The sequence below is a fragment of the Rhipicephalus microplus genome, chromosome 3 (assembly GCF_043290135.1).
Source record: "Rhipicephalus microplus isolate Deutch F79 chromosome 3, USDA_Rmic, whole genome shotgun sequence".
Classification (NCBI taxonomy): domain Eukaryota; kingdom Metazoa; phylum Arthropoda; class Arachnida; order Ixodida; family Ixodidae; genus Rhipicephalus; species Rhipicephalus microplus.
The window spans coordinates 253250891-253277340 of NC_134702.1; the positions used below are offsets into that span (position 1 = coordinate 253250891).

A 26450-nucleotide genomic window follows, 5' to 3' on the forward strand; every position below is an offset into this window, starting at 1 on the left:
GCACTGACTGGGAGGGGGCCATAAAGATCGACGCCTACAACTTCGAATAGCGTGGCTGGGCACGGAAGAGGCTGTAGTGTACCGGCGGGAGCAGATGTTGGTAGTTTTCTACATTGGCAGGTAGTGCAGAACCCGACGTACCGAGCTACACTAGTGGTAAAGCCTGGCCAATAAAACCGACTTCGAAGGCGATCGTAGGTTTTATGGTAACCAAGGTGACCAGCAGTCGGATGGTCATGAAGCGCTCTGAGGACTTCGGACCGAAGCGATCTGGGTAGAACGGAAACCGAACGCTGACCGTCAGGATGGTAAATTTTGCGTTACAGCACCGAGTTGTCCAGCTTAAATTGTGATTGTTGGCGACGGAGCCTAGTATTAGGTGGACGGTAACTGCCAGTGGGGTAGCCTATAATACGTCGACAGTATGGGTCAGCCAACTGTCGAGAAGGAAAATCGTGGGGGTCGTCCGAAGGCAGCTGGTCCATAGAGGCGAGAGAGGAAACCGCCGTAGACGTGGACTCCGAGGGCGTGTTGTTCAAATTGATTGCGGGAACCCCGAGTGGAGTCGCTGGTAGTGGGCATCGAGAAAGAGCATCGGCGTCACTAAGCTTCCTGCCACACTTGTATACGATCTCAAAATCATATTCTTGGAGGCGTAAAATCCAGCGTCCGAGGTGTCCCGACAAGTTCTTGAATAGTTTGAATGTGAGAATGTTCTTTCAAGTCTGAAATGAAAATACCACCGGGGTATTTGAAAGTGTCTACACTTGCCAGCTTGTGGTTACAACTAAAATGTGAAAAATTTGATGGGTGCTTTTTCATTTAGAAATTCATTGAGACGTTTTTTTTTTTAAGTTCAGCGACCTCTGTCACTTGTTACTCCACTCGCAAAAATTGTCAAAAATTTTAACTGCAACTGATCGTGAGTGCCTGCTACATTGGAATAGACGACACAGTCATCGGCATAAAGGCTAAAATTCAACAGAAGTCGAAGAAGGTACTTTAACGACGTCGCTTATATAGATAATGAAAAGTAATGGACTACCGATTCTTTTGGCCCACTGGACGTGACATTGACCTCAGATGAGTGAGCACAATTGCGTGCAACGTGTTGTGATCTTGAGCCCAGATAGACCCGTATCCACTCTCTAAGTTCGTTGCCATAAAAAAGTTGCTTAAGTTTAATGAGAATCTTATTATGACATTACGAATGAAAAGCTTTCTTGTAGCCAATCCAGATGGCATCAAGCATGTCCTCTTACATTAAGTGTATATGAAATATCATGCAAGTATTTTAGTAATTGTGTCACCGCCGAAAAACCAGAATAAAAACCATGTTAAGCTTGTGAGAAAATATTCTCTTAAGGCAAGTACTAATGATATATTTATTGATGCGCCACGCCGCAGTGGTCTAGTGGCTAAGGTACTCGGGTAGTGACCCACAAGACGCGGGATTGAATCCAGGCGCGCGGCGGCTGCATTCTCAATAGAGGCGAAAATGCTGTAGGCTCATGTGTTCAGATTTGGGTGCTCGTTAAAGAACTCCAGGTGGACGGAATTTCCGGAGCCCTCCACTACGGCGTCTTTCACAATCATATGGTGGTTTTGGGACGTGAAACTCCACGTATCAAACAATATTTACAGATGTGTTCCAGTAGTTCATGGGGGCTGATCAACATTGAAATCGGCATATAATTGCAGAACACCTGTTTATCGCCATCCTTATGTATGGGAACGACTTCGGCGCACTAACATAGCAATGGGAGAGTAGATCAACCAAGAGACATTGAAAAAACGAGTAATAAATACCGATCATTCCGTTCAGAATAACATTTCAAAACCATTGTAGGTAAACCATCTGGCGCTACACTTTTCGGTGTATCAATTTTGAGAACAAGGTTACGAACGCCTGCAGAAGTGATTTGTCTGTTCGGGAAACGTGTTGGCGATGAGTTAGTAAAAAATTTGGGGCTGCGTGGATCATCAAGTGTGAACACTGAGGTAAAATAGTCAATAAATGCTTCAGATTGGCTCAGGTTATGAAACCAAGGTTTTTCGGATATTATAAATGAAGTGCAGCTCTGACTTCGGGGACCAATGGCTCAGCGCTGGATTAATTCCAGTGCTTGGTGTGCTAGCACGCACAGTCCAGCGTTGCATGTTGCGTTTTTCGTGTGAATCGGTGTGGCGGAATTCATAAGAGCAGGAAGTGGCGTTAGACTTAAGCGCGTGTTGAACAAGTAGCGGCGATATTGATAAGATGCTGCATCACACCATATATTTGTACCACTGACTTCAAGCACCTAAACGAAACTCGCTCTCCATTACTCCACTCCAACACTGTACTTTGTTGTGAAGAAGCTGCAAGTCGTACTACTTTACCATGGTGGTATCAAGACGACATTAGTTTTCAACTTCCTCTTTCGTCAGAGAGCCACATACAGTTTCATGACGTATATGCATATAAAAGAACCACTCTCGACGGCTTTGAGTGTTTTCTTAGAAAAATTCTGGCTCCACAGTCTATTGAAATACAGAAGTTCTAGGAATACTCCGCTCTCTGTATCGTAGAACATTTTCATTATATGGCATTGCTGCTTCACTTGTGGCTGCTCCTCTTAGTTAATTTTATTAACAGGCTCACCTGTGTAGATGTTCATTAAAGCAGGCAGGCAAAGAACTTTGACCCGGAGACGATGCTCACTCCCCTTTAGGGGGCGACATCAGCGGGCCGCATCCACGACGGGGCGGGGAGATGCATCTCTTCGGCTATGTCGTGGGCTTTCTGTACAGCCCGTAGCTGATCTTGCTTCTCGTTGCTTGTGAGAACAGATTGCCAGTCCTCCTCCGTTGAAGCAGACCCGGAGCTCTCGCGCAGGGCAGGACATTACGGCAACATGGGCGGCAAAGAGCGATGCGGGATATCACAGCGAGGGTAGCCTGGCTTTATAGCGTCCATATATTAGAGCACTTCAGGGTAGAAAAGTATGCCTCAGTCTGCAGTTGACGTTACGTGATAGACTTGGCTCTGTTTAAATTTGGATGCGGAGGGGAACCTCCCCTGTTCCTGTTAATAATGTTTACAAATTTCTTGAAAAGTAAGGAGTGAATCTTGGTAATGCCAAAGTGTGTCCTCTACCTCCGAGGGGTTAATCCCGGCATGGAATGTTGGACCTCGTGCCCGGGAGTGCACCAACTCGCTGGCAGTACGATTATTTAATGAATGTGTCGGCCAACATGTGCGGGGAACCAGATAATGTGCTTTTTGTCTGTAAAACTAGCAGCAGAGAGAACTCGAGCAGCTTCATGGCATACCGAACCCGACATGAAGACTCGGGTGGTTGCTCCCAAGTATTTACGTATTCCATCTGGAGAAGCTTCTTGCGGTCCACGACAGCTTGCTTCATCACTCTATCGCTCAAGAATGATGAACTAACATGCCGAGCAAGGACAGTTTTGTCGTTCACGTTGAACTTAATAACTCGTGAAGGCGACATGTAAGGAGGCCCGGTCAATGAAAAACTTAACCTGCATGTTCGCCTTCGGAAGCTCGAAAGTTGTTGATCGATTGATATGTGGGGTTTAACGTCCCAAAACCACCATATGATTATGAAAGACGCCGTAGTGGAGGACTCCGGAAATTTCGACCACCTTGGGTTCTTTAAAGTGCACCCAAATCTGAGCACACGGGCCTGCAACATTTCCGCCTCCATGGGAAACGCAGCCGCCGCAGCCGGGATTCTAACCCGCGACCTGCGGGTCAGCAGCCGAGTACCTTAGCCACTAGACCACCACGGCGGGGCAGCCCGAAAATTGTAGTGGTCGTAGGTTAATCAGAGAGTGGACTCACATACCTTGGGAAATAAGTGTTCTCCGTTATTCAATCCTACTCTGAAGCTTCTCAATTCCCCCACTTCAATACTCTTCTTTTACGAACGGGCCCTTTTCAGCGTAGGCTCCTTGCGATGTCCACGAGCACTATTGTTGTAATCTGTTCTATAGTACTAGAAAGCAATGCAGCTGTAGCTGCCTAAAAAGGTTTGTGTTCTACGATTTTACCGTGTAGTTTGCACGTTTTTGCAGATGGTTGTTACAGCAAATGAGTGTGCCAAGGATATGATACGAAACTTTGCTGAAGCCGCAAGAAAAGGAACACCTTGTGACGTAAAGTTGTAAGTGCACGTCTTTTTTTGTGAAATTCCAACTGCGTGGTGAGACACTATGGAAGGCAAATTTCTTAAACAAACAAGCGCTAACAACTGAGCTAATTGAAGGATCAAGCGGCCTTTATAACGATCCCAGCCTATACGAAGTGCCCCCTGGAGGCAAACAACAGCCACTAAAAGCCAATCATGTTAATTTTAGTCCTCAATGAACAGAACGATGTTTCGCACAAGGACACACAAAAACATGGAGATATCAATGCGATAACGCTGAGCTCGTTTTGCAGGAATTTCGGCATAGTATTATCTTATGCGTGACAGAAAAATTGAGAACGAGGCAAACAAAACCAATAAATGATAAAAAAAACCTGGAGCAAAGTGGGGGCCTAACAAGGGTTGTGTGGGTCAGAGTGGCAAGCGGGTGTTGTATCACGAAAGCCCGCCAATGCTTGTTAAAACAGTGAACACAGCTTCCTCTGCCTAAAAATGGAATGAGAGCAGCTTTCATGCTTCACAAACACACGCGTTATGTTTATATGCCTCACAATGCAACATGAACTATTGCAGTTGACATGTCGCGTTAGAAGACGACACAACGAAGTGCATGCGCAACTGAACTGGTGTTGTACCACGAGCGCGAGTCATGTGTCAAAAGATGACCAGGAGTGATTCCAACGCCTGATCTACGCTTCTCATTTTGTTTACGTACTTGTGACTTTAATAAACCGCCTACAGCCACAAAGGGTGTTACAGACGTAACAGTTAGCCACGAGGAAGACTGAACTCATTGGTACTCCACCGGCATCAAGAAAACGGCGTAGGGACACTTTAATTCAGCCGGCTACCCGAAATGAGCGGCAGGTCGGGCTGCTGGAGATTCTGGTATCGGAAACTACAGTTCTTCGAGGCTAAAAAAATTTTGAATCATCAAAAAAACTTGCCCATCTGCTAACGCTGTGCGGGGAGCAGACATATGCTACGGTCTGCGCACCCGTTCAACCCAAACAACACAACTAAGTGAGCTATAAACTGATTGATTGATTGATGGATTAATATAAAGATTTAGTCAATATTCTCAATAATCACTTCGATCTACAATCATTTGAACTCTTCTGCAGGGCAAAATTTTAGTGACGTGGCCAATAAAACGACAAAACGGTCAGTGATTACGTCATGGCACTCAAGAAGCTAACAGCAGACTCCAATTTCGGGATAAGTGCAGACACTGCGGCATATCCGACAATGCTGTCTATGGACGTCATGCTGCATGACTGAGTCGTTTGCAGTCTTCGGAACGAGCAGGTACAGCAACGGCTGTTTGCAGAAAGGGCCTGACATTCAAGAAAGCTTTCGACCTCTCACTTTGAGCTGAACACGCCACCGAAGACCATCATAACGTGAAAACTGAATTTCAGGAGATTCACGAATCCTGCACAAGTATCTGCAAGATAGACAGCCAAGGTCACTCGAGTACCTCTGCCCAAAAGAAGAATAAAGGCTGTTTTACGAGCTCAACAACCTAATCGACGCGTCCAGCACGGAGACGGTTATCAAGGAAACGATGCAACAGTGCGGTGAATAGCATTCAACGCAGAAGAGCTGACCTAAAGCTACTATTCCTACCTGGGATTGTCCCCAGACACCATGGAATAAGGTGCACGTTGACTTCGTGGGGCCACTACTCAGGTGCACCTACATGGTTATGAATGCATACACAGAGTGGATGGAAGTCCAGTACGTGGCTCAAGCAACATCCTCGGCTGTTACCGGCGTGCTCTGAAGCCTCTAGGCAGCGTTCGGCATTCCCCGAGAGGTCTTCTTCGACAACGGAAACGCATTTATCTCTAACGAGATGAAGCAGTTGTATGCGTCAAACGGCATACAGGCTGCAACCACACCAGCGTACCACCCTGCAATAAACGGTCAGGCAGAACGCTAGGTGCTGGAGCTGAGAACAGTGCTGAAAGGTGCAGCCAAGTCCTTACATTGCTGACCTGCAAAATTACTGTATTGGCAACACACGGCGATACACAGTGCCACAGATATGACAGCTGCGAGAGCGATGTTCGGACGAGAATCACTGAGCCCTCTAAATCTTCTCGAGCAGGAAGTGGATAAGCAAATTTTTGAGGGCCAGGAGGCATTGTGGAAATAACGCCGCTTCGCTATAAGAGATAGTGCTTATCCGACAGTTTTTGAAAAATCCAGATACGTATCTTGATTTCGGGAGGGGCATCTCCTGAAAATTGCTATTTTTTGCTTTCTATTCTATGGGAAGAATTTGGTGGGGGGGGGGGGGCATGTGCATGGTGTTTCACCACCTGGCTCGGCTCTTGGCCAGTGGGTGTCACAATATGTGATTACTAAAATGGCTCCGTGGTTGAAAGCCGATACCCCACTACAGAAGGCACACATGCTACTGAGTTATTCCCTTAAGGTCACGTAAAGGGTGCATAGTAAATTTGAAAGTTTTATGCACTAAGTTTTTCAAATTAAGCACTACAATTAGGATGTCGCTATTGCTTTAAACTTCTAAACGCGAAGCATAAGGGTCCCATAATTTTTTTCTTTCAAAGGATGATCCTATGAGCGCTTCCAAAAAAGATACTTCTTTTGCCAATAAACTTATAATGCATAAAACAAGCTATCTCAAAGCTTTACTTTACGAAGGTTTTGCTGAAATATGTAGAGTACTTAATTTCACAAATACGTGACGTACATATAAGAACAGGGAACTCGGCGACCACTACAACAAGGTAAGAGGTGGTGCGGAAGGTTGAACAGAATGGAACGAAAAAAAGTTCTTTGACAGCGGACATTTTTTCGAAAGAAAATTTTGCATGAAATCATGCAGTCGAAGAGGTTTCGACCCCTTCCCACGCATAGCCATGCGTGGCTGAGCCGTGTTCTGGGAAAAGAGATCCTGGGTATTGAGCCGATGCTTGGTCTATGTAACACTAACGGGTGTATGTAACTGCCGCCCAACTGGTATATGCTGACCTGTTGAGGTGTCATCTAATTGATAGTTACGGGCAGCACTTTTCACTTCTTTTCCTTTTCATGACCACTTGGAGAGGTACATGCCCGGTGATTCTTCAAAATAGCTTACGTTCACTGTACTGGTACCTGATCGGTTTAACGTACGATCTGATGCGTTGATCACAACTTGTTTTCGCAAGCAGCTGTAGTCATTGTCATTCTTCTTTACGGACAGCTTTCTGCGTTTCAGAGTACCAATTGATGATTTATATGCAGGGTTTAATGTCCCAAAACCACCATATGGTTATGAGAGACGCCTTAGTGGAGGGCTCGGGAAATTTCGACCACCTGGGGTTTTTAACGTGCACCCAAATCTCAGCACACGAGCCTACAACATTTCCGCCTCCTTCGGAAATGCAGCCACCACAGCCGGGATTAGATCCCGCGACCGGTGGGTCAGCAGCCGAGTACCTTAGTCACTAGACCACCACGGCGGGGCGATTCAGAGTACTAAGTCCTCTGAATCGATACACACATTTCCCAAACACAGGCTTGGTTTTCTTGTATAAATTCTGTCTTCTATGGGTCGTCTATATGCTCTTCTCTAGCAGAGCACCAAATATTCTACATCGTTCAAAACTTTTTCTAAACACACAAACATTGACCTTGTAAGCACTATAACAATGCTGTTTAACGGAAGAATGCCACCAGCATCACAGAGGCCTCTATCTCGCACTCCAGAAAGGGCGCTTAATATTGTGTAATTACCTTGATGAGCCGCTGGAAACATGGCTAAGAGGGTTCTTTCTATGATGGCGCACACTATCCTTCAAAAGAAAGAGTCAGGTGGAGTTTCCAGGGACTCCGTACTAACCAAGTGTCCACTACAATACGCATGGATGCGTGACATCAACTGGAATGTTAACAATTTGATCCACTTTATTTTTTCCTTAACATTTGGTTACACAAAAATATATTTGTGTTTGAGTGCTCATTTTTAAGAATTATTCATTTTACTGAATTTTTATTTTTGGGCAATACAATTGTATTGCCCATGGTCAAACCAAAAATAGGTAGTCTGCTGACGAAGTCAGCCACCTCGTACACACTAATTTTATTTTTTGCTTTGTTTCATTTATCAGCTTGCGGCTGACTTGCAGGCTTCCATTTTACGCCTCTGCCTGCGACGCCTGATAGCCCTCCAAGTGGTAAATTTCAAGTTTATTTTCAGGTTGGTCGAACCATGCGCATTACACGTGAGTGATGTTTGGGTCTGACTAACGTACTCACAATGCAGACACGCGGATTTCTTTAAAAAAGAACATTTAATCAAGACAAGGTTACTAACAGGTGCTAACAAAAATGATTGAAAATAACAGCTACAAAACACTTTCCTCTCAACGAACACTACAGGTACAAGTATGCACAATGCGGCAAATTCCTAAAATAACCTCATAATCGAAATCAAAAATACATACAAAAACTTATAAAAAAGTCTTGCTCGCGCTTCTGAATTACTACGTGCAATACAGCGCGCATTAAAACAGTCATATGAAAGGTAGGGATAATCAAAAACGGTTGAGAAATCGTGGACCAAAAAGTTAGATACAAAGCGGTCCAGCTCGTGGTTCATGTAGGGAAGTCGTTGGGGTGTCGCCAATTGTCTCACCAGCTTAGGCAGACGATGAGGGTCCCTGGTGTTGCAGCAGTCTCTATACGTTGCGCGGAACACTCCATGCTCGACGCCAACGCGAGATTCGCGACACCAACGATCACGCTTATTGCTAGTTGAACGTCAAATAAATTTCTTCGGCACGTACGCATCCCCTTTGGTCATTTTCCCTGAACACATTCGTGCTCCTTTTTTGTGCAGGAAAGACACGCTCGCGCAGTTCTCGAGTAGGTGATCACCGGAAGTTTCTCCCCGACAACGGCACCCCTCTCTTCATTGAAGCGCCCCGCTGTGGTTGTCGAGTGGCTAATGTACTCGGTTGCTGACCCGCAGATTGCGGGTGTTGAGAAAAAGACGAGCCGCCGTGGCCATGGCGACACCCACTCGTTTTCCTCTTATTTATTCCGACCACTGGTCCTCCCTTAATGATGATAGTCGCTCTCTTTGTCGTTCACACATTATTTAGCATCCTCCACGCCCCCACATTGGCACCTGACGACAAAGAAAACTCCACGCTCACATGAGTTCCGAGTACAAAATGTTCGTCAGTATTAGTAAGAGTTTCATGTCAGTCCTAGTAGAGATTCATCCTAGTCTCCTTCTGCGCTTGATCTTCCAGCGGTGTTTTCGGCACTTTTGCTACATTCGTGCTATCAAGTGCGTTGGCATTGACGCACCTGTATTCTCGCTGAGCAGGTTACCTTGACATGAAAGCTCGCAGATTAGAATCTCCCAGCAGGATCTAGTGAAGCTATTTCTTAGGAACTTTTTTGGCTTTCTCTTGCTTGCTGCATTTACCTTGTAAGCCTCGCCCTTCTGGCTCGGCCTTCATCTGCTCTGTCTCATTCGCCGCTGTGACAGTGTGCGGGCAATTCTCGAATTCGCTGAAATATGTGCCATTCACATTTCTTTGAATATTGCCTTCTGCAGCTTTCTTGAAGAGCTGAAGCTTTGAGCAATCCAAGATGGTTGCTTTTGTCTCATTATAGCCTTTCCTTTTTTCTGTTTCTTCTCGCTTTTTGAGCTGGCCTTCCTTTTCCTTCGTCGGGCATTTGAAAGTAGGCTGATGAGGGCTTTGTAACGTCTGAGACTGCCAGCTTTCGCTTGGACGTGTTATTATTATGTCAATATTGGCCTTTTAGATTTCCAGTATTTTTCGTTTTCTATCATGAGACTGCTTTTCACCTCGAACCCTGCAGTTGTTGTTGACTTCTTGTCAATAGCTTGATGGGTGCAGCGCGTTGATGAGATCACTAACGGCGTGGTAGAGGCCTTCTCTGTAGTTGGTTGTGTGCTGCCATTTTGTCCCTCAATTCGTCCTGTGGTACGCTCATCCAAGTACTGTGGGAAAAAATGGTCGTTGAAAACGTAATTGTTAGATTGTGGTGGCATTATTGAAGAGAGTACTCTCTGCTTGGCATCAGTTCTTATACGTTGTCGTATTAGGTCTAGGTGCGTCTGCCGAGCCTTTAATGTATCTGCGATCTTATATTCTGCTCTGACCTTTTCTAGAATAATCTTGTCCTCGTGAACACTGGCTTCCTCCACATTTGCTTTCAAGTGATCGATGTCAACTGCATCCGGTCCTTCCTTGTCGATTCTTTTGAGTTCCTCATACTGCTCAATCAAAACTTGGTGAATACGTTGTAACTCACAGATTGGTGGGCGATCTAATTGCCGAAGACGTTCGACGTCTGCAATGAGCTGCATGACGGCCTTGCGTGTTTGACTCTGCCATTCGTAGAGGGGCTTCAAGAGTCGGTCCATTGTCGAAAACGTGAGAAGTCACTGGCTTGCCGTGTCACGAGGCAAAGTCGAAGTCAACTCGGCACTCATCACAGAAGGTTCGCACAAGGAATATCCGTCATTTGTTGGGCTGTCGTTCTTCGTGATCTAGTGCATATCAAACCATCGTCGTGAAGGGCGAGTCAGTACTGAGCCGGAGAAGACATGAGGACTCCCGTCGAGTCTCCAGACGGTACTTGCACTCATGGGGCGGAGCTGTTGAGATGTACGTCGTTGACCTATGAACTGCGTTCACTTGTGAACATCGGGCCGTCATCGTGAAGGGCGAGTCAGGACGGAGCCGAAGTAGGCATTAGGGCTCTCGCCTCGCGAACCTCCAGACAATGTTGGCGCTTGCGTCAGTCCATGGGTTCTCTTAGTAGTCTTAGTTGCAACCAGACGCGTACTCCCAGGTCACCATGGTGGTTAGGCCTCGCACATCAGCTTTACCCTTGGTGGATTCACAAAAGTCCCCGAGGCTACGATGGTGGTTGAAATTCGTGAAGTCCGCTCCGTCTCACCTCCGAAGGTCCTTCCTCCAGGGTTTCACGGCACAAAATTGTAGAAAAAAGACGTGCCGCCGCGCCCATGGCGAAACCAACCCGTTCACGTCTTCTTTATTCCGAACACTGGTCGTCCCTTATGGATGATAGTGGTGCTCTTTGTGAACACATTATTTAACAGTCAAAATTTCTGGAGCCCTCCACCATGGCGTCTCTCATAAAGAAATGGTGGTTTGGGACGTTAAGTCCCACATAACAATTGAATGTCTTCATAGAAGCGGCGCATAGGCGAGAATGCTAGACCTTTGTGACAGTATATCGACCTTTAAGGCCTACCGCAAGACGCAACACACCCCTTTTTCACCGGGTTCACATTAACAGCGTGACCAGCAGTTTGGCTACCCGTCGCAGAGCTGATGAGGGCAACCTACCTTCGCAGAATGCAGCCCGAAGAACATTCCGTTCATAATGAATGTAACTCAGAAGTCGACGGTGCAAACTTTAATGGTGATCATCCGGCATATTCCGTCTCGTATATGGCGTGGAAGAAGAAAAAGGAATATATCACGACAGAGATCAAACTAAACGTAAGTGTTTATAAACCACCGCAGCGTAATCTCCGCTCTCGGCTGAAAACACGTCCTACGGTGAAGTGGCGCGAGGGGGGTCAGCACCACTACGGTTTTTGGCGATGACACGGTCTACGCGTGACTGCCAACACAACCATCCCTGGACCACACGGTGCGACCGGCCTTTTGGGGTCCCGCCCTCCCTAAAGTAGGCCCCACCAAACGCCCCTGTGAACCCGGACAGCAACCAGGGCAGTATACAAACTAGACGTCAACCCCACCTGGCTAGACTTCGGCAGTCCGCTCGACGTCTAGCCAGGTGGGGTTGAAGGCTTCGTACACCGTAAGAGTCTACTCAGCGCAAACACCTCTCAGAAGAGCGACAGGCCGTCGCCTCGGCAGATACAATGGTCACTTCTACCCTGCCAGCACAGCAGAACCTGCAGAGCGGCTAGATTCCCTTGACCACTGAAAAAAGAGAACTTTCTATAAAAAGCCTAATAAAGGCTCTGTAAAATTACTTTCCCCCTTTCCAACACACCACCAACAAACTTTCAGTATAGAGAGAATATTGTGTAGCGTTTGTTGATGCAAGTGGTAGCGATAATTTTGTGTGCGCATACCAATTCGTAAGCAGTGGCGCATATGCCGTCAACGTGCCTCGCGTTATCTTCGGAGCGCTACTGGATATACGCAACCAGGCCCTTTGCGTCGTCGTTTTTAAATGCGAAACAATTCTTGGCGAACTTCGGCGACTTTGAGCATATCAATCAATCTATGTATGTATGTATGTATGTATGTATGTATGTATGTATGTATGTATGTATGTATGTATGTATGTATGTATGTATGTATGTATGTATGTATGTATGTATGTATGTGTGTATGTGTGTGTGTGTGTGTGTGTGTGTGTGTGTGTGTGTGTGTGTGTGTAGGTAGCCACCTATGAGTAACTCTCCAGGCCGTATCTATAATGTTATCAATACCAATTTTGGTATGGCATAACATGACTCTATGAAAAACATATTTGCCTTGTCATAACATGAAAATCATGACATGAATGTCATGCATGTCATAATTTACATTTCGTGGTCCTGCCGCTCTTGCGGTGGTTTCGTTCACATGTCATGCTGCAAAACTGGTATGGTATGACATGATTGCATAGCGAACACATGCGACAAACCCTAACATGAAAATCATGACATGCGTGTTATGTAACATGACTATATGCCACGCTCATGATAGGATCGCGGCCGTTTCGCTAGCGTCACATATACCAAATTCGGTATTACGGTACGTGAATGGATGACGAAGGTATGTGACTGGTACAAACATGATAGTCAAGAGCTGCATGTCATGTAAATACATGACTACACACCACGCTCATGCTACACCAGCGTCCGTTTCGCTAGCTTCACATATGCCATAGTTGGTATTACGTGACGCCAATGGGTGACGAAGGTATGTGGCCGGTGCAAACATGATATTCATGAGATTGATGCCATGAAACAACATGACTGCTTGCTACCCTCATGATTCGCTCACGGCCGTTTCACTAGCTTCACATGTACCAAGCTTCACATGTACCACTAGCTTCACATGTAACTCGGTATTGCGTGACGCGAACGGACGAAGTAGGTAAATCGCACATCCAAACATGATCATCACGACATGCGTGTCATGTAACAGCATGACTACATGCCACACACATGACGCGCTCGCGGCCGTTTAGCTAGTTTCCTATATACCAAACTTGGTATTACGTGACGCCGAGAAATCGCGAATGCATGTAACCAGTGCAAACGGGATAATCATGCGATGCGTGTCATGTGAGAACATGACTACATGCCAGTCAAGGCGCGAATACAATTTGACGAGAAGAGGTGCACGTGCACGCCGGCGTTGCCATGCCAGGCGCCGGTCCTGTGATATACTCGAAGATGCGCGCAAGGCTTCGTTTCTTTGACGCATGTGTGTTTCATCGCGTCCGGCGTCCCTCCGGCAGGAAACGAGGAAGAAGCAGTGTTGTTTGTGTAACGCATTGGCTCGAAATGCAGCATGACGCCTTTCACGGCGGTTGCCGTCAGACCGCGTCGACGGGCGCTGGTCGCGCCTGGCGTCAGGTAATAGAGTCCTCGCGTTTTGCTAAAGCAGCGTCTGTACCCCACGTGCCCGCGCGTCAACGCTACAATGGAGTATATTGGGCTCTTCATTATGCACTTGCGGCCGTTTTGATAGCTCCGCATATACCAAATTTGGCGTTACATGACGTCAATGAATGACACAGTATATGACTGGTGCAAACGTGATAATCCTGACATGCATGTCATGTAAGAACATGACAACATACTATGCTCGTAGCGTGCTTGCGGCCGTTTTGCTAGCTCCACACATACCAAATTTTGGTATCACAAGACGTGATTAGATGACGATAGTAAACGACACATCTAAACATGATAATCATAACATAGAAGCCGTGTGCAGCATCATCTATCTCCATCTTTTAACGTTGTGCTGATTTTCAAGTGACACATCAACATTTCTCATTCATGCTTCGCATATCATCGACTCCCACTGTAAGTGGGATCTGTCAATTTTCAGAGCCTATTTTTCTTGGCAATAAACCAGTTCTTGTCCCAGACTTTAAGGAACGTAGGTATGTTTTCTTAGCACCTACTTCAGGTGAATACGCTACTAAGTAGTGTACCAGACGTTTTGAAAATATCAGCCATAGTAGATGAGGAAGGCACTTTAAGCTCATCCACAACCAACGCATCGGAGTTAAAGGTTCTCCATTTATGACCTAAAAACCACTAGGTGTGGTTATTTCAAGTTGAGGACCCCTTGTAGCTTTGTCGCATCACAGCGTGGAAGACGAAATGCCTCCGCGTCAATGAAGCACTTCCACCTGGCATCGCGGACGTCATAAATACATGCTCGCCTTCACTTCATCGGAGAAAACCTACGACGAACTAAAAATCACCGTCGTGAAACGTCTTGTGGTGTCCCAACAGAGCAGGCTGCAACAACTCCTGTCTCACGAAGAGCTCGGTGACCCTCGCAACTACTCCACGGAATGCCCCTGCTCCTGGACCGACATGCGTCAGAGGATCACATACAGCCACTGCTTCGTGAGTTATTGCGTATTGCAGACACACACAATACACACAGATGATGATCTATGCCTCGGGCGACGTGACTCTAGAGAGTCTGGCTCAGCACGCCGACCGCATCACCAGCTGTACCAAGCAATCAAAAATTTGTTGCTGCAGAAGTAATGTCCGAACATGCAGATCTGTTAGGTCGCTTAGAGGACCGAGTTGAGTGTCTGCCTGCAGCAGTAAAAAAACTCGCCCTTTCTAACAAGCACTGTGATGTACGACATTGTTGATCATCCGTCGCTCAAACGCCAGAGCACCGCGACCATTCAGGCGAGATGGAGCAGAGTGCCTGCTGGCCCCACCGCCATTTCAGAGATCAAGCTGCTCGCTGCACCAAACCAAGCTCGTGGACTGGAAATGCACCAGCCAGTCTATAACGGCGAAATTAGACGTGGTCTTTTGCTCGCGCCTCCTTGTCGATACCGGAGCGGGGCTGTCTATTCCACCAGCAACATCTTAACATCGCCGACGTGGAAAGTTGTTTTCCAGCCCAATTGCAGTCAATGATAAGGTTAATAAATCATATGACGTTCAGTCGATTAGTGTAGACATCGGACTCAGGCGCACATGTCAATGACTCTTTATTGTGACCTACGTCAAAATTGCTATTCCCGCAGCTGTTTCTGAGCCACTTCATCCTTGGTGTTAGCATTAATGATCGTCGTCTCAAGGGCAATGTCACTTGGGTCGTTGTTGTCGGACAGAAGTCTGACCTCTCCTCAAGCGCCATCGGCACTTTACACTATCAATCAAACTTTCAACACTAAAATGCCAAACAAGCGCTAGTTGATGCATCACATTGACACCGTCCATCACCACTAGACTAGTAGGCTAGCTGAACAAAGACACGAAGACACCCACCGTGAGTTCCACCACATACTGCAGCTCAGTGTTATTAGACCTTCTTCCAGCCAATGGCCGTTTGCTTGATTTCAACAGCACACTGGGGGACATAGACTATGAAGAAAAGAATGTGCACAACATGGGTGCTGACTGAATTTTATTAGGAAAACCTTGCAAATGTAAAAGTAATAAAAACTAAATGGAAATCTGAAAACCTTGAATAAACATGTGCTGCACATGGTACCAAAACATGAGCCTGATGACTAAAAGCCTTGTGGTGATTATAGGGCTATCAATGCTCTGACAACGGCACACGAATATCCTCCCCCAACCATACACAATGAATGTGGTCCCACGCAACAGATCGCATAAATATCCAAGGCTCTTCGTTTCCGTCCGATTTCACAGCCTTCACGACCTCAGTGATCCAGGAATCCATGCGACTCGTCAAAGACCACTTTGTGTGGTCAAGCAATAACGCCGATATTCGACGCCGGATGAAGACCTGCCGAACATGTCACCTAGACTGCTTGAATTGCCACACGCGCACAACACTCCAAGCATTTCGACCACCAGAGCGTCGTTTCGACCGCGTTTACTTCTATATGGGAGGATCTCTACCTTGTTCCCGGGGTTACATATACCTGCTCACGTGGGTCGAACGTTACTCGTGGTGGCCTGAAGTGACGCCGATTCAGGACTTCGTATTCTGCCAGTGCCACCTACAAGAATATTGTCAGGCCTACTGCCCCATTCAATTCACGTTGCCCCATTCAATTCATTATGAACTGTAATGCGCTAGAAAGTGGTCACCATTTCTTTCACGAAAAAGTCAGATTGTGCGCTATCGAACGTGGGGTCAATCTGCCGGAGCAAAGTTCGATGGACCAACAAAGTGACAAAATATGTACCGAAAATTTTGTTCCTTCTTTATTTATTTACGCAAACATGCGCGTGTGCACTAAGTATAACACGCAGAGAAACCATTCCTACTCATCATCAATGTTTCGACAGTCTTATTTGTACTAATTTCAACATTTGTCTTCATAAGCACGTGGTTTTTGTGTGTGTACTGCTGCCACAAGTACGTTATTCAGCAGATTATCAGAGCAAGAACATTTCAAGAGGAAACAATCTTTCGTTTCACAAATATTTCCTGTGACCGACCCAAGGAGCGGAGTTTCCTTCTTTGCTCTGGCACCTCTCACCATGGTGCGTAGTCAGTCATATAAAGTAGTGCCTGTGAGAAATGTAAGTACTCAATATATGATAAACCTTGTAGCCCCCATGGATGCTTCTACTGCACAGCTGCTTCTTTTTATTTACACATATACCTACAGCGCCCTCTGGGGGCATTGTTGTAGGGGGGTTTACAAATTCAAAGTACATTTAACTCAGTGGGGACAAGTTGAATTGCACGGCACTCAAAAAATAAAGACAAATCAAAAACACCTAAAGCACCGCATACAATATTGTTATGTGACCACATACTCCTTTAAAAGGGAAGGAAACGCTGTGGAAGGGGTGGTCGCAATGTTTTTTGGAAGACCATTTTATTCGTGAAAAGTTTTAGGAAAAAAGTATTTGCATACGTTGATGTTCGGCACATATATTCACACACTTTCAAAGGATAGTCCCGTCGTGATGAGATGTATGTTGGTGGTCTGATGTATTTGTTTTTATCTATCCCAGTTTTGTCGTTTATTAGGTTGTAGAAAAGACTTAGCCAGATATATTTACGCCTTGAAGAGAGTAACGGCCAACCAAGTGAACTAACAATTTCGCTAGACCTTCTGGTGAAGTCGTAATCACCCGTCACAAACCGGGCGACCCATTTCTGGATGCGCTCCAATGCACCAATATTTAACTTTGCGGCCAGGTCCCAGGCAGTGCAAGCATATTTTAAAATCGGGCGTACATTTGACACGTAAAGAACTTTTTTAGGAACAGAGGGGGCAGTTCTGAAATAGTGGCGTAGGAAGTTCAGTATGCGACTGGCTTTAACTGATAACATGCGAACATGATCATTCCACGATAGTGTGCTGTTCATGACAACGCCAAGATACTTGTATTCATTTACCATGGATAATGGTATCCTTTCCATGAAGTAATTTGTGATAAAAGGCTGCTTTTTCTTGGTAAACCTAATGACACAGCACTTTGACACGTTAAGCTGCATTTTCCACGCACTGCACCATGCTATTACTGAGTCAAGGTCTTTCTGCAATTGTTAGGAATCTTGAGTGCACTTAATTTCCCGATATATGCAGCAGTCATCTGTGTACAACCTCACTTGACTGTCCATGCATTCAGCAAGATCATTGATATAAATCAAAAAGAGAAGCGGCCCAAGGACGGAGCCTTGTGGCACTCCTGAAATGACGTCTACCTGTGACGACGACACGCAATCAATGATGGTGCATTGTTTCCTGCATGAGAGATAAGCTTGTAGCCATGCCAGTGTGTTAGCAGATATATTGAGACACGATAATTTCAGTAAAAGGAGCGAGTGTGTAACAGTGTCAAAAGCCTTGATAAAGTCTAAATAAATGCGATCAACTTGGATACCGGAATTTAACGTTGCGGCATTGTCATGTGTAAATTCTACGAGTGGCGTATCGCAGGAAAACCCTTTCCGGAAACCGTGCTGTGTTGGACAGAAAAAATTGTTAGTCTGAAGATGCTTTGCCAAGTTCGAGTATATAATATGCTCAAGTGTCTTACAAGACACACACGTTAACGAAATGGGCCGATAGTTGCAAGTACTTGACTTGTCACCACTCCTGATTAGAGGAATTCCATTTGCTCGTTTCCAGTCATCAGGTAATGCACCCTGTGATAAAGAATTTCTGAACACAGCTGTAAGAAATGAGCTTATTGAAAGGGCACAGTTCTTTAAAATGAAGTTTGAGATTTGATCTGGCCCTGATGCAAAGTTTGTACTAAGGTTTTTAAAAAGAGATGGAACATTTTGTTCTGAAATTTCAAACTCCGCCATTTTCGATAACGTTACTCTGTTGCACATTGTAGCTTGAACCACTGACGGGACCAAAAACAGACTGAAAGTACCGGTTAAAGCATTCAGCTTTACCTGTATTGACCGACATGTATTTAGTACCATCGTTTATATCAGGAATACTACCAGGAATCTTCGTCTTGCTTTTAACATATTTCCAGACGAGTTTCGGGTTAGTTTTCACCTTAATACTCAGATCACTCAAGTATGCTCTCTCTGCTTTCCTCAGATCTTTGGTTATCTTCTTACCAAGTAGTTTCATCTGTATGTTTCAGGGTCTGACGTGTGACAATATTTGCGATAGAGACGATCTCTTTTGTTTATGAGCACTCGGAGTTCCTTAATTAGCCATGGTTTATCATTTTGTTGTTTGGATGATATGACTCGCGATGGTACAAAAGTTTGAGTTAGAGATAAGAGTTGTGTTTTCAGTTCATTCCACAAGCCATTCACGTCAGAACACGAGCATAGTAACTTGAAACTCAGGTACATAAGCGTCTAGTTTTGTTGAATTAGAAGCGTAGTCTCCTTTTTCATATAAAAACACCTTTCTGGGCCCCGAAGCTCGTTGTTGAGCTACAGATAAGCACATTTTTACAAGGACTATTTCTTGATCATTAATACCTGGTACTGTAACAACAGAGGAAGCAAGCGTTTGATCATTGCTAAAAAACAGGTCTAATACGTTTACACTAGTACTGCACACCCTCGTGGGGGCTGTCACAAGCTGGTATAACTGATGGGCATTCACTATTTCTTGAATAGCTCTATGTAGCAGTGACTCACTGTGAATTATCGGTTTGATTGAGGACCATGCAACATCAGGTAGGTTAAAATCACCGCCAACCATTATGAATCTTATATTTAGGGTTGACAAAATATTGCTTAAAGTAAATAAAGGTTCGGGTGTTGTATTACTAGGGGGCCTGTAGAAGGAACCAGCAGCCACAGTTAAGCCACCACTCAGCATAACTTTACACCACACAGATTCACACAAGTCACTAACACCATGAATAGGGACACTACTGATACTGTTATGGATCATTAGGAATATACCACCTCCGTGCGCCGTGCGGTCCCTTCGGTATACTGCATAAGTCGACGGAAAGCATTCATGATCTGCGATGGTGGTATCGAGCCAGGATTCCATGCCAAAAACTATGTCTAACAGTCATGTCTAACAATGACAGAAATTCTGTTATTTTGTTTTTCAAACTGCGACTGTTATTTACGATGCACGTTAGTTCATTTTTCTCAATTCTTTTGTCAGTAAAATGGCATTTCGAGGTGATTGCTATCTAGGACTAGGCACAACTCTATCTTCAGCCCTCTTATACAGTAATATTTGGTCATTCATGAATAATTTATTGAAACGAACCTTAAGACCACCACCCTTTCCTTTAGCGTATTGTATCAATTTTTGCCTCTCTGGCCTGACTTTGGGTGAATAGTCTTCACTGATTCCAAAGTTGGTTCCTTTTAGCTTGCCAGAAGACTTAAGCACACGTTCTTTTTCTTTAAAAGATAGAAACTTCACTATGACGGGCCTTTTCTTCGCCGACGAATATCGGCCTAATCTGTGACTTCGTTCAATTGCATCAGGGGCAATTTCGAGCTGTAAGTCACTAGAACAAAAAGAAATAACTTTTTCCTCTGATTGTGCCCACGTTTCATTCTCATTATCTGGGAAACCATAAAATACCAGGTCATTTCGACGATTCCTACTTTCGAGGTCGTCCTGACAATCTTCCATAGCCTGACACGCACGCGCAAGCACTCCACAGTGAGCTGCAAGTTGCTCAAGTTCTTTTTTGGCCGTGTTACCTAGGGGGGTGTTATTTTCTACACGCGTTAATCTATCATTTACATCTGCCACTCGCTGCTCAAGCGCATGTTGCTCTTTTTGCACTGAATGTATTTCTTCTGTTATTTTTTGTTGAAACACTTCGTGGTTAGCTCGGATAGAGCTAAGTTCATCAAGAATGGCAGACTGAGAGATCTGCATTGAAGGTAATGTCATGATGGTGTCGAACATCTGCTTTTCCTGTTGCGGTGTTAGAGGGCCTGGGTTTTGCTCTATATCCCCAGATAACAGCAAAATCATTTTCATCATATGACCACACACGACAGCATCATCGTGCAAGGCCGACAGGTAGCAAAGCACTGAACAAATAACAGCAGTGGGATCTGGCGCCGATTTCTTAAATGGCATACCGTATACAGGGAGGTAAAAGTAACTAGCCTGAAGAAATACTCGATGTAAGTTTCCGGCAGCCATGTCGGCGCCAGATCCCAAAGTGGTTGAATGGTGGGTGTGCTTTTGTAGTGCTTCACTGTCACGGTGCTTCAATCGTTGCCAGCTGCATATTCGCTCGCAACCGAACGTTGATACCACTGGCAGCGCCGTCATGTCGAGTGCAATCCGGACCGCAGGAAAGCAAGGAAGTTCAATGAAGAAGCATTGCGTCACAGAAATGTCCGGCAGAGCCGGACACACCGCTGATGCCATGGCGTCGCGGGCAATCGCTGTAATCTGCATCAACTGAAGAAATACTCGACGTAAGTTTCTGGCAGCCATGTCGGCGCCAGATCCCCGACAGAATGGGCATATTTTTGATAGTGCTTCCTAAATATTCTAGCTTGAAGTATAGCTCACATACTTGAAAAACAATGAAAAACACTTTACCGTGTGTTTGTACATGCATTTAAATGTCAAGGAAACACATAAGGCTAAGCTGCAACGAGATTGATGGGCAATATAATACCGCAATAAATACATTACCACAATAATATAATAACGCAACAAACCGAGTGAAGCCTCGTGAGCAACAAAACGACATTTATTCATTTCACCATCGTCTCTTGATCTCTTTTAGGTGAATGTTACTGCAGTAATACACCTTAATGCAAACTTTCATTTTCTCACTTTCCCATCCTTCTCAGAACAAAAAAATGAACGTGTACGCGACTGCACCTCATCGTATAAGTTTTGTTTTGTTTATTTTATGCACGTGCGTTATGTCGTACTAGTGTCTGTTGGCCACATAAAGAGAGCCTCCTCCCCATCTACTCCCAGCCGTGATCACCGAGACTCCGATGTTGTGCTGCAGTGCACCGCATCAGGACAAAAGGGGGGGGGGGAGAGCCCCGTTTTATTGTCCTCTGCTGGTTCGAATTCGAGAAGTGAAACACACTCTTTGCTCGTGGATGACCTCCAAGACGTTCAACACAGTTTCCCCAAATGGCGAAGCGAAGGACAGCACTCTCCGACTTTGCGCAACAATCAGTGCGAGGGTGTGTCTTCTGTGTGCTTGTTGGTTTCAGCGTGCGCGTATGTGTGCTCGGACCTGTGGTAAAAAGAGTAGACCAAAAAAGCGCCAGAAGATGGACAGACAGAGCAGAAACACCGAGCGAATGAAGTCTGTGAACTTCGGGCGACCTGAGCGCTTGTGCATTGTGCAGTTTTGAGCGGTTGTGTAGTTTTGATTGTAACGAAATATGTGCAAATAAATGCAACCTTCCTTTTTTGTCTTTTGTTTGTTCGAGCGTCATTTGTAGCGTTTTCTATCCTATTTTAGTTCTTGCGGGAATTTTTGCGAAACGCTAATACCCATTACAAGCAGAATAGAGAGGACTAACATCCTCAGAACTGGGGTCTAGGAACTAGTTCGAAAATTAGAAACCAGTTCGAACATTTGGTGAGGTCTGCGATCGCGCCAGTGTAAAAACAAAGAAAGGGTGGACTGCCTGGCAAAGTGCATACCACGAGCCATGCTTGACAAATCATCACTGGAAGAGAGTGGTCGCCTTCATGGAGACGACTACTGTAGGACCACCAATAGAAAAATTTCAACGCTCTCCACGAGGTAGACAGCTTGTTGGCGGCCCTGCTGTGAGGGCTCCCGCAGCCGGCATAGTCGGAGGCTCACGCCAGGCGGATGTCGACACATTTTAGGTAATTTGTGATTTGGGCAAGAACATTCCCGAAATCGTTGGTGACGGCTGCACGTATAGCAGCCTAAGAATGAATGGAAAGCTTGCGGCAGACGACGGTGCTTCACCGGTGGCCAACGCTATTTAAACTCAAAACGGTAAAGTGTCAGCTGGACGGAACAACAAGGAATTGGTACTTTTCACGAGCTGTGGAAATTTCGCCGCGAGATGATTTCGAGTGGATGTTCAGGCAGACCTTCTGCAATCAGACTCGTGTGGCGGAGCGGTAGAGGCGTATGCAAGAGCGCATGTAGCAGCAAAATAAGAAAACTGCTGTGTACTTCCAAAAGAAAGTGCTCTTTTGCAGGGAGGCGCACATGAAATTTTCGCGACACGAAGGAGCAGGTGCTGACCGGTCTACAAACGCGGGAACTATGCACGATGCTTCTTGGGAGATCACATGATGACGAAGATGATTTGTTGTGCCCCATCGCAGTGGTCTAGAGGATAAGGTAGTGAGCTTCTGACTCGCACCTCGCGGGATCGAATCTTGGCTGCGGCGGGCGCATTTTCGATGAATGCGAAAATTCTTGAAGGCCGTGCTTTGATTTAGTTGCACGTGAAAGAACCTCAGTCGATCGAAATCTCTGGAGCCTTATACTACAGCATCTCTCGTGATACTACAGCTGATATATTTTGTTGCTGCCATTATACGTGGCGCAAAAAAACGCCAACTTCAACGTTGGCGAGCATCGGACAAACGCCACTGAGTGAAATCTACATTTTGTCAGTAATGAACGACCAAACAGTGTCAAGAACTGCTACAAGTGCTCTTTTAGACGTTATCGAAAGCGCTGGACTACCTACTAGACTGTAGGGTGCTATGCTAAGTGGCTCCTGTACATACGTATCACCTCTTCTTGTCTCCATTAATCATATGACGTTTTGGGACGTTAAACCTCACATATCAATCATATTCTTCTCTCCATCATCGTTCTTGATCCCTATTTCCTTCCCAGTATCCTTATCCCCTGTGTAGAGTAGCAGGCTAAGGCGAACTAGCTCAGGCCGATCTCTCTACCTTCTAATAAGTTCTCACTCACTCGGGATTTTAAAGAACAATTATTATACTATTAGTGGTAATCTGTATTTCAGAGGTACGGTAGTGTAAGTAGTTGTCCAACTTTTTAATACAATCTGAACATCCCGCAAAATAGCTTTCATGGTGGCTGTGGGAGCTCATTCTTGTGATTTATCTTATGTGGTGGTTGCAAAGCACGCACCTCTGGCACATGCTCAATCCTATTTTATTGTATTACAGCACAAATATTCCCACCTTGAGTACTTTGCTGATGTTTCGCTATACAGGGTATCTTATCAAGCGGTCAGTCTGTAGTCTTTTCGGATGCTGGCATTCTACATTATAACCTAAGTGTTTTAACCGCCAAAGCCTATGCAGTAGATGTTGCTGTAAACACATGAGCAATAAAAATAAAACGCAGCTATAAACGATTCATTAACCCTCAATAAACACAAAGCTAGGACTGTTTTACTGTTTCCACTACTATGGAATAAATGATCACGCGAACAGTATGCTGTAGTGTGCTGCTTCGCATTACACCACGAGATTAAAGTAAATGCTCTGGCTGACAAACTAGCGGCATCCGTCCAATAAAGTGCCACCGATTTCTAAGTTGCACTCTCTGCGTTGAGCTTTTAGTCTCTCATAAAGAAGTCGCCGAGGGTACATTGCCAGTGCTCGTGGGATAACGCAACGGCAACTACATTGCATGTCAACAAACCTAATCTTGTAATCTGGTCACGCGGTAATAAAGTCATGCTATACAGGAGTTACAAGTTGCAGAATAAGAATGGAATATACACACGGTACGCATGCGAACGTTCTGCCAGGTGGCGACTCACTCATATATTTAGGAGCACGGAAGTTGGGTTAGTTTGCATGACATTACGGAACAAATTCATAACGCATCTTTGTCATCTGACATGGTTTGCCTTTTGCATTTTTTTCTAATGAATTTAGTTTCAACTCCTCACCTGTGGTGTCCTCGCCTCATTCGTCTGTCCCTGTTTTCAGCGCTGTGAATTTATTCTGCAGAACTTGTGCGATAATTTTCACGTCGACAATGAATGTACACATCTAGGTGGTATTAAAAAAAGCATTTTCTTTTATACGATCGCCATCTCTTGCCTCATTTTTTTATGTTGACAGGCTGAGAAGCAAATAATGGGTACAGGTCACTCTTTCATATTTTCACTACTTACGTAGTTTTAAGGTTATATTCCTAGCCAACCACAATACTGCGTGTCAACAGCGACCACTGCCGTGGTAGTTAAGTTCTTTCATCAAAAACATTTGCTTCCAGGCCCTTGGGCACCCAGGACCTGAGGAGGCACACATGCTATTTGCTGTTTACGAGCTTGTGCAGTGACGATAACTCATCTTCCATTCAACAACCATTAACCACTCCGTACGACCCCGTCATTTTGTTCAACTATATATATATTGACGCAAGGCAAACGCAGTATTCTGACTACGCACGCTAGTTCATGCGCCCCCCAAGAGATCAGCGGCTTGATGATGAAACAAGAAAACGCCGTGACGGCGCGCGCCTCCTCCGCACGGGATTTTGATGAAAAAGAAGTGGTGCACCGCTCGAGGGTTTCTCGGAGACTGATCCCCTTTTGCTGATTGCCTGTTAGAGACGCCGCTACATTTTCCTTTACTTTTCGGGCACAAGTTCGCCCCAATGAACAGTTATTCGTACACCATTTGAATCATACGTAATAATTCTGGTGGAGGTGCTGGTTAATGATCCCAAACCCAGTCGAACTTCGAGGAAGCAGCCCGGAACCACGAGCAGTCGAACCAACTGAGCTCACGCTAGTTCATCAGCGCTCCAGCCGTCGTCTACGTGGTGAGCCGCCGGAATTTCCCCTGCCACCAGAGCCCAGAGTGTCTCCAGCTGTCTCCGGTGAGAGTACCGAAATGTCGTCTCCAATCGCTACCGCACACGTCGTTTCGTCTCCAGTCGCTGCCACGCACGTCGTTGTCGATGAGCCACGGACACCCGACCCTTTTCATGGCGATCCTCATGAAGACGCCGAGGATTGGCTGGAGAGTTTTGAGCGCGTCGCCAACTGCAACGGGTGGACCAAAAAACGGAAGCTCCGCCGAGTTTATTTCGCTTTGCAGGACAGCGCACGAACGTGGTTCCAAAATCATGAAGGTACCATTAGATTGTGGGATGATTTCCGACGGGAGCTACTGGCCACATACCCGAGTACAGACCGCAAGGAAAGAGCTGAAGCTGCCTTGCAAGCAAGAAACCAGCGCAACAATGAAAGCGTTGCAATGTATGTGGAAGACATGTGCCGGTTATTCCGCCGGTCTGATCAAAATATGAGCGAGGACGAAAAACGTCGGCACCTGATGCGTGGGGTGAAGCAGGAGATTTTCGCTGGTTTGCTCTGATCTCCTCCGCGAAACGTGACTGAATTTCGCACCGAGGCGACAGCGGTTGAAAAGACTCTGCAACAGCGAGCGAGGCACTACAATCGAGATGTTAACGTCGCATCCGTAGACGCGGTGTCAGCAGTCTTCGGGAATGGCATCGATGTATTACGAGAACTCATTCGATCGGTGGTTCAAGAAGAGCTCAAGAAGCTAAGCGGCAACCCCTCGACGATCTCGTCATTAGCGGAAGTTGTTCGGGAGGACGTGAGACAGGCAGTCCGTGAGCAGCAGCCACAAGCCCAGCCTGTTCAAGCGTTGGTTCCGATGAAGACCGCAGTCTCGTACGCCGAG

General features: G+C 45.7%; 1 protein-coding gene across 5 annotated transcripts in view; it reads left to right on the forward strand.

Moving 5' to 3' along the window:
• LOC119168643 (cytochrome P450 3A16) overlaps window positions 1–26450 on the forward strand; it is a 291485-nt gene that overhangs the window by 107100 nt on the left and 157935 nt on the right. For all 5 annotated transcript variants that reach the window (XM_075890905.1, XM_075890902.1, XM_075890901.1 and 2 more), the window contains one exon: window positions 4084–4172. In XM_075890905.1, the coding sequence (XP_075747020.1) occupies window positions 4084–4172 (89 nt within the window). The remainder of the gene's footprint in view (window positions 1–4083; window positions 4173–26450) is intronic.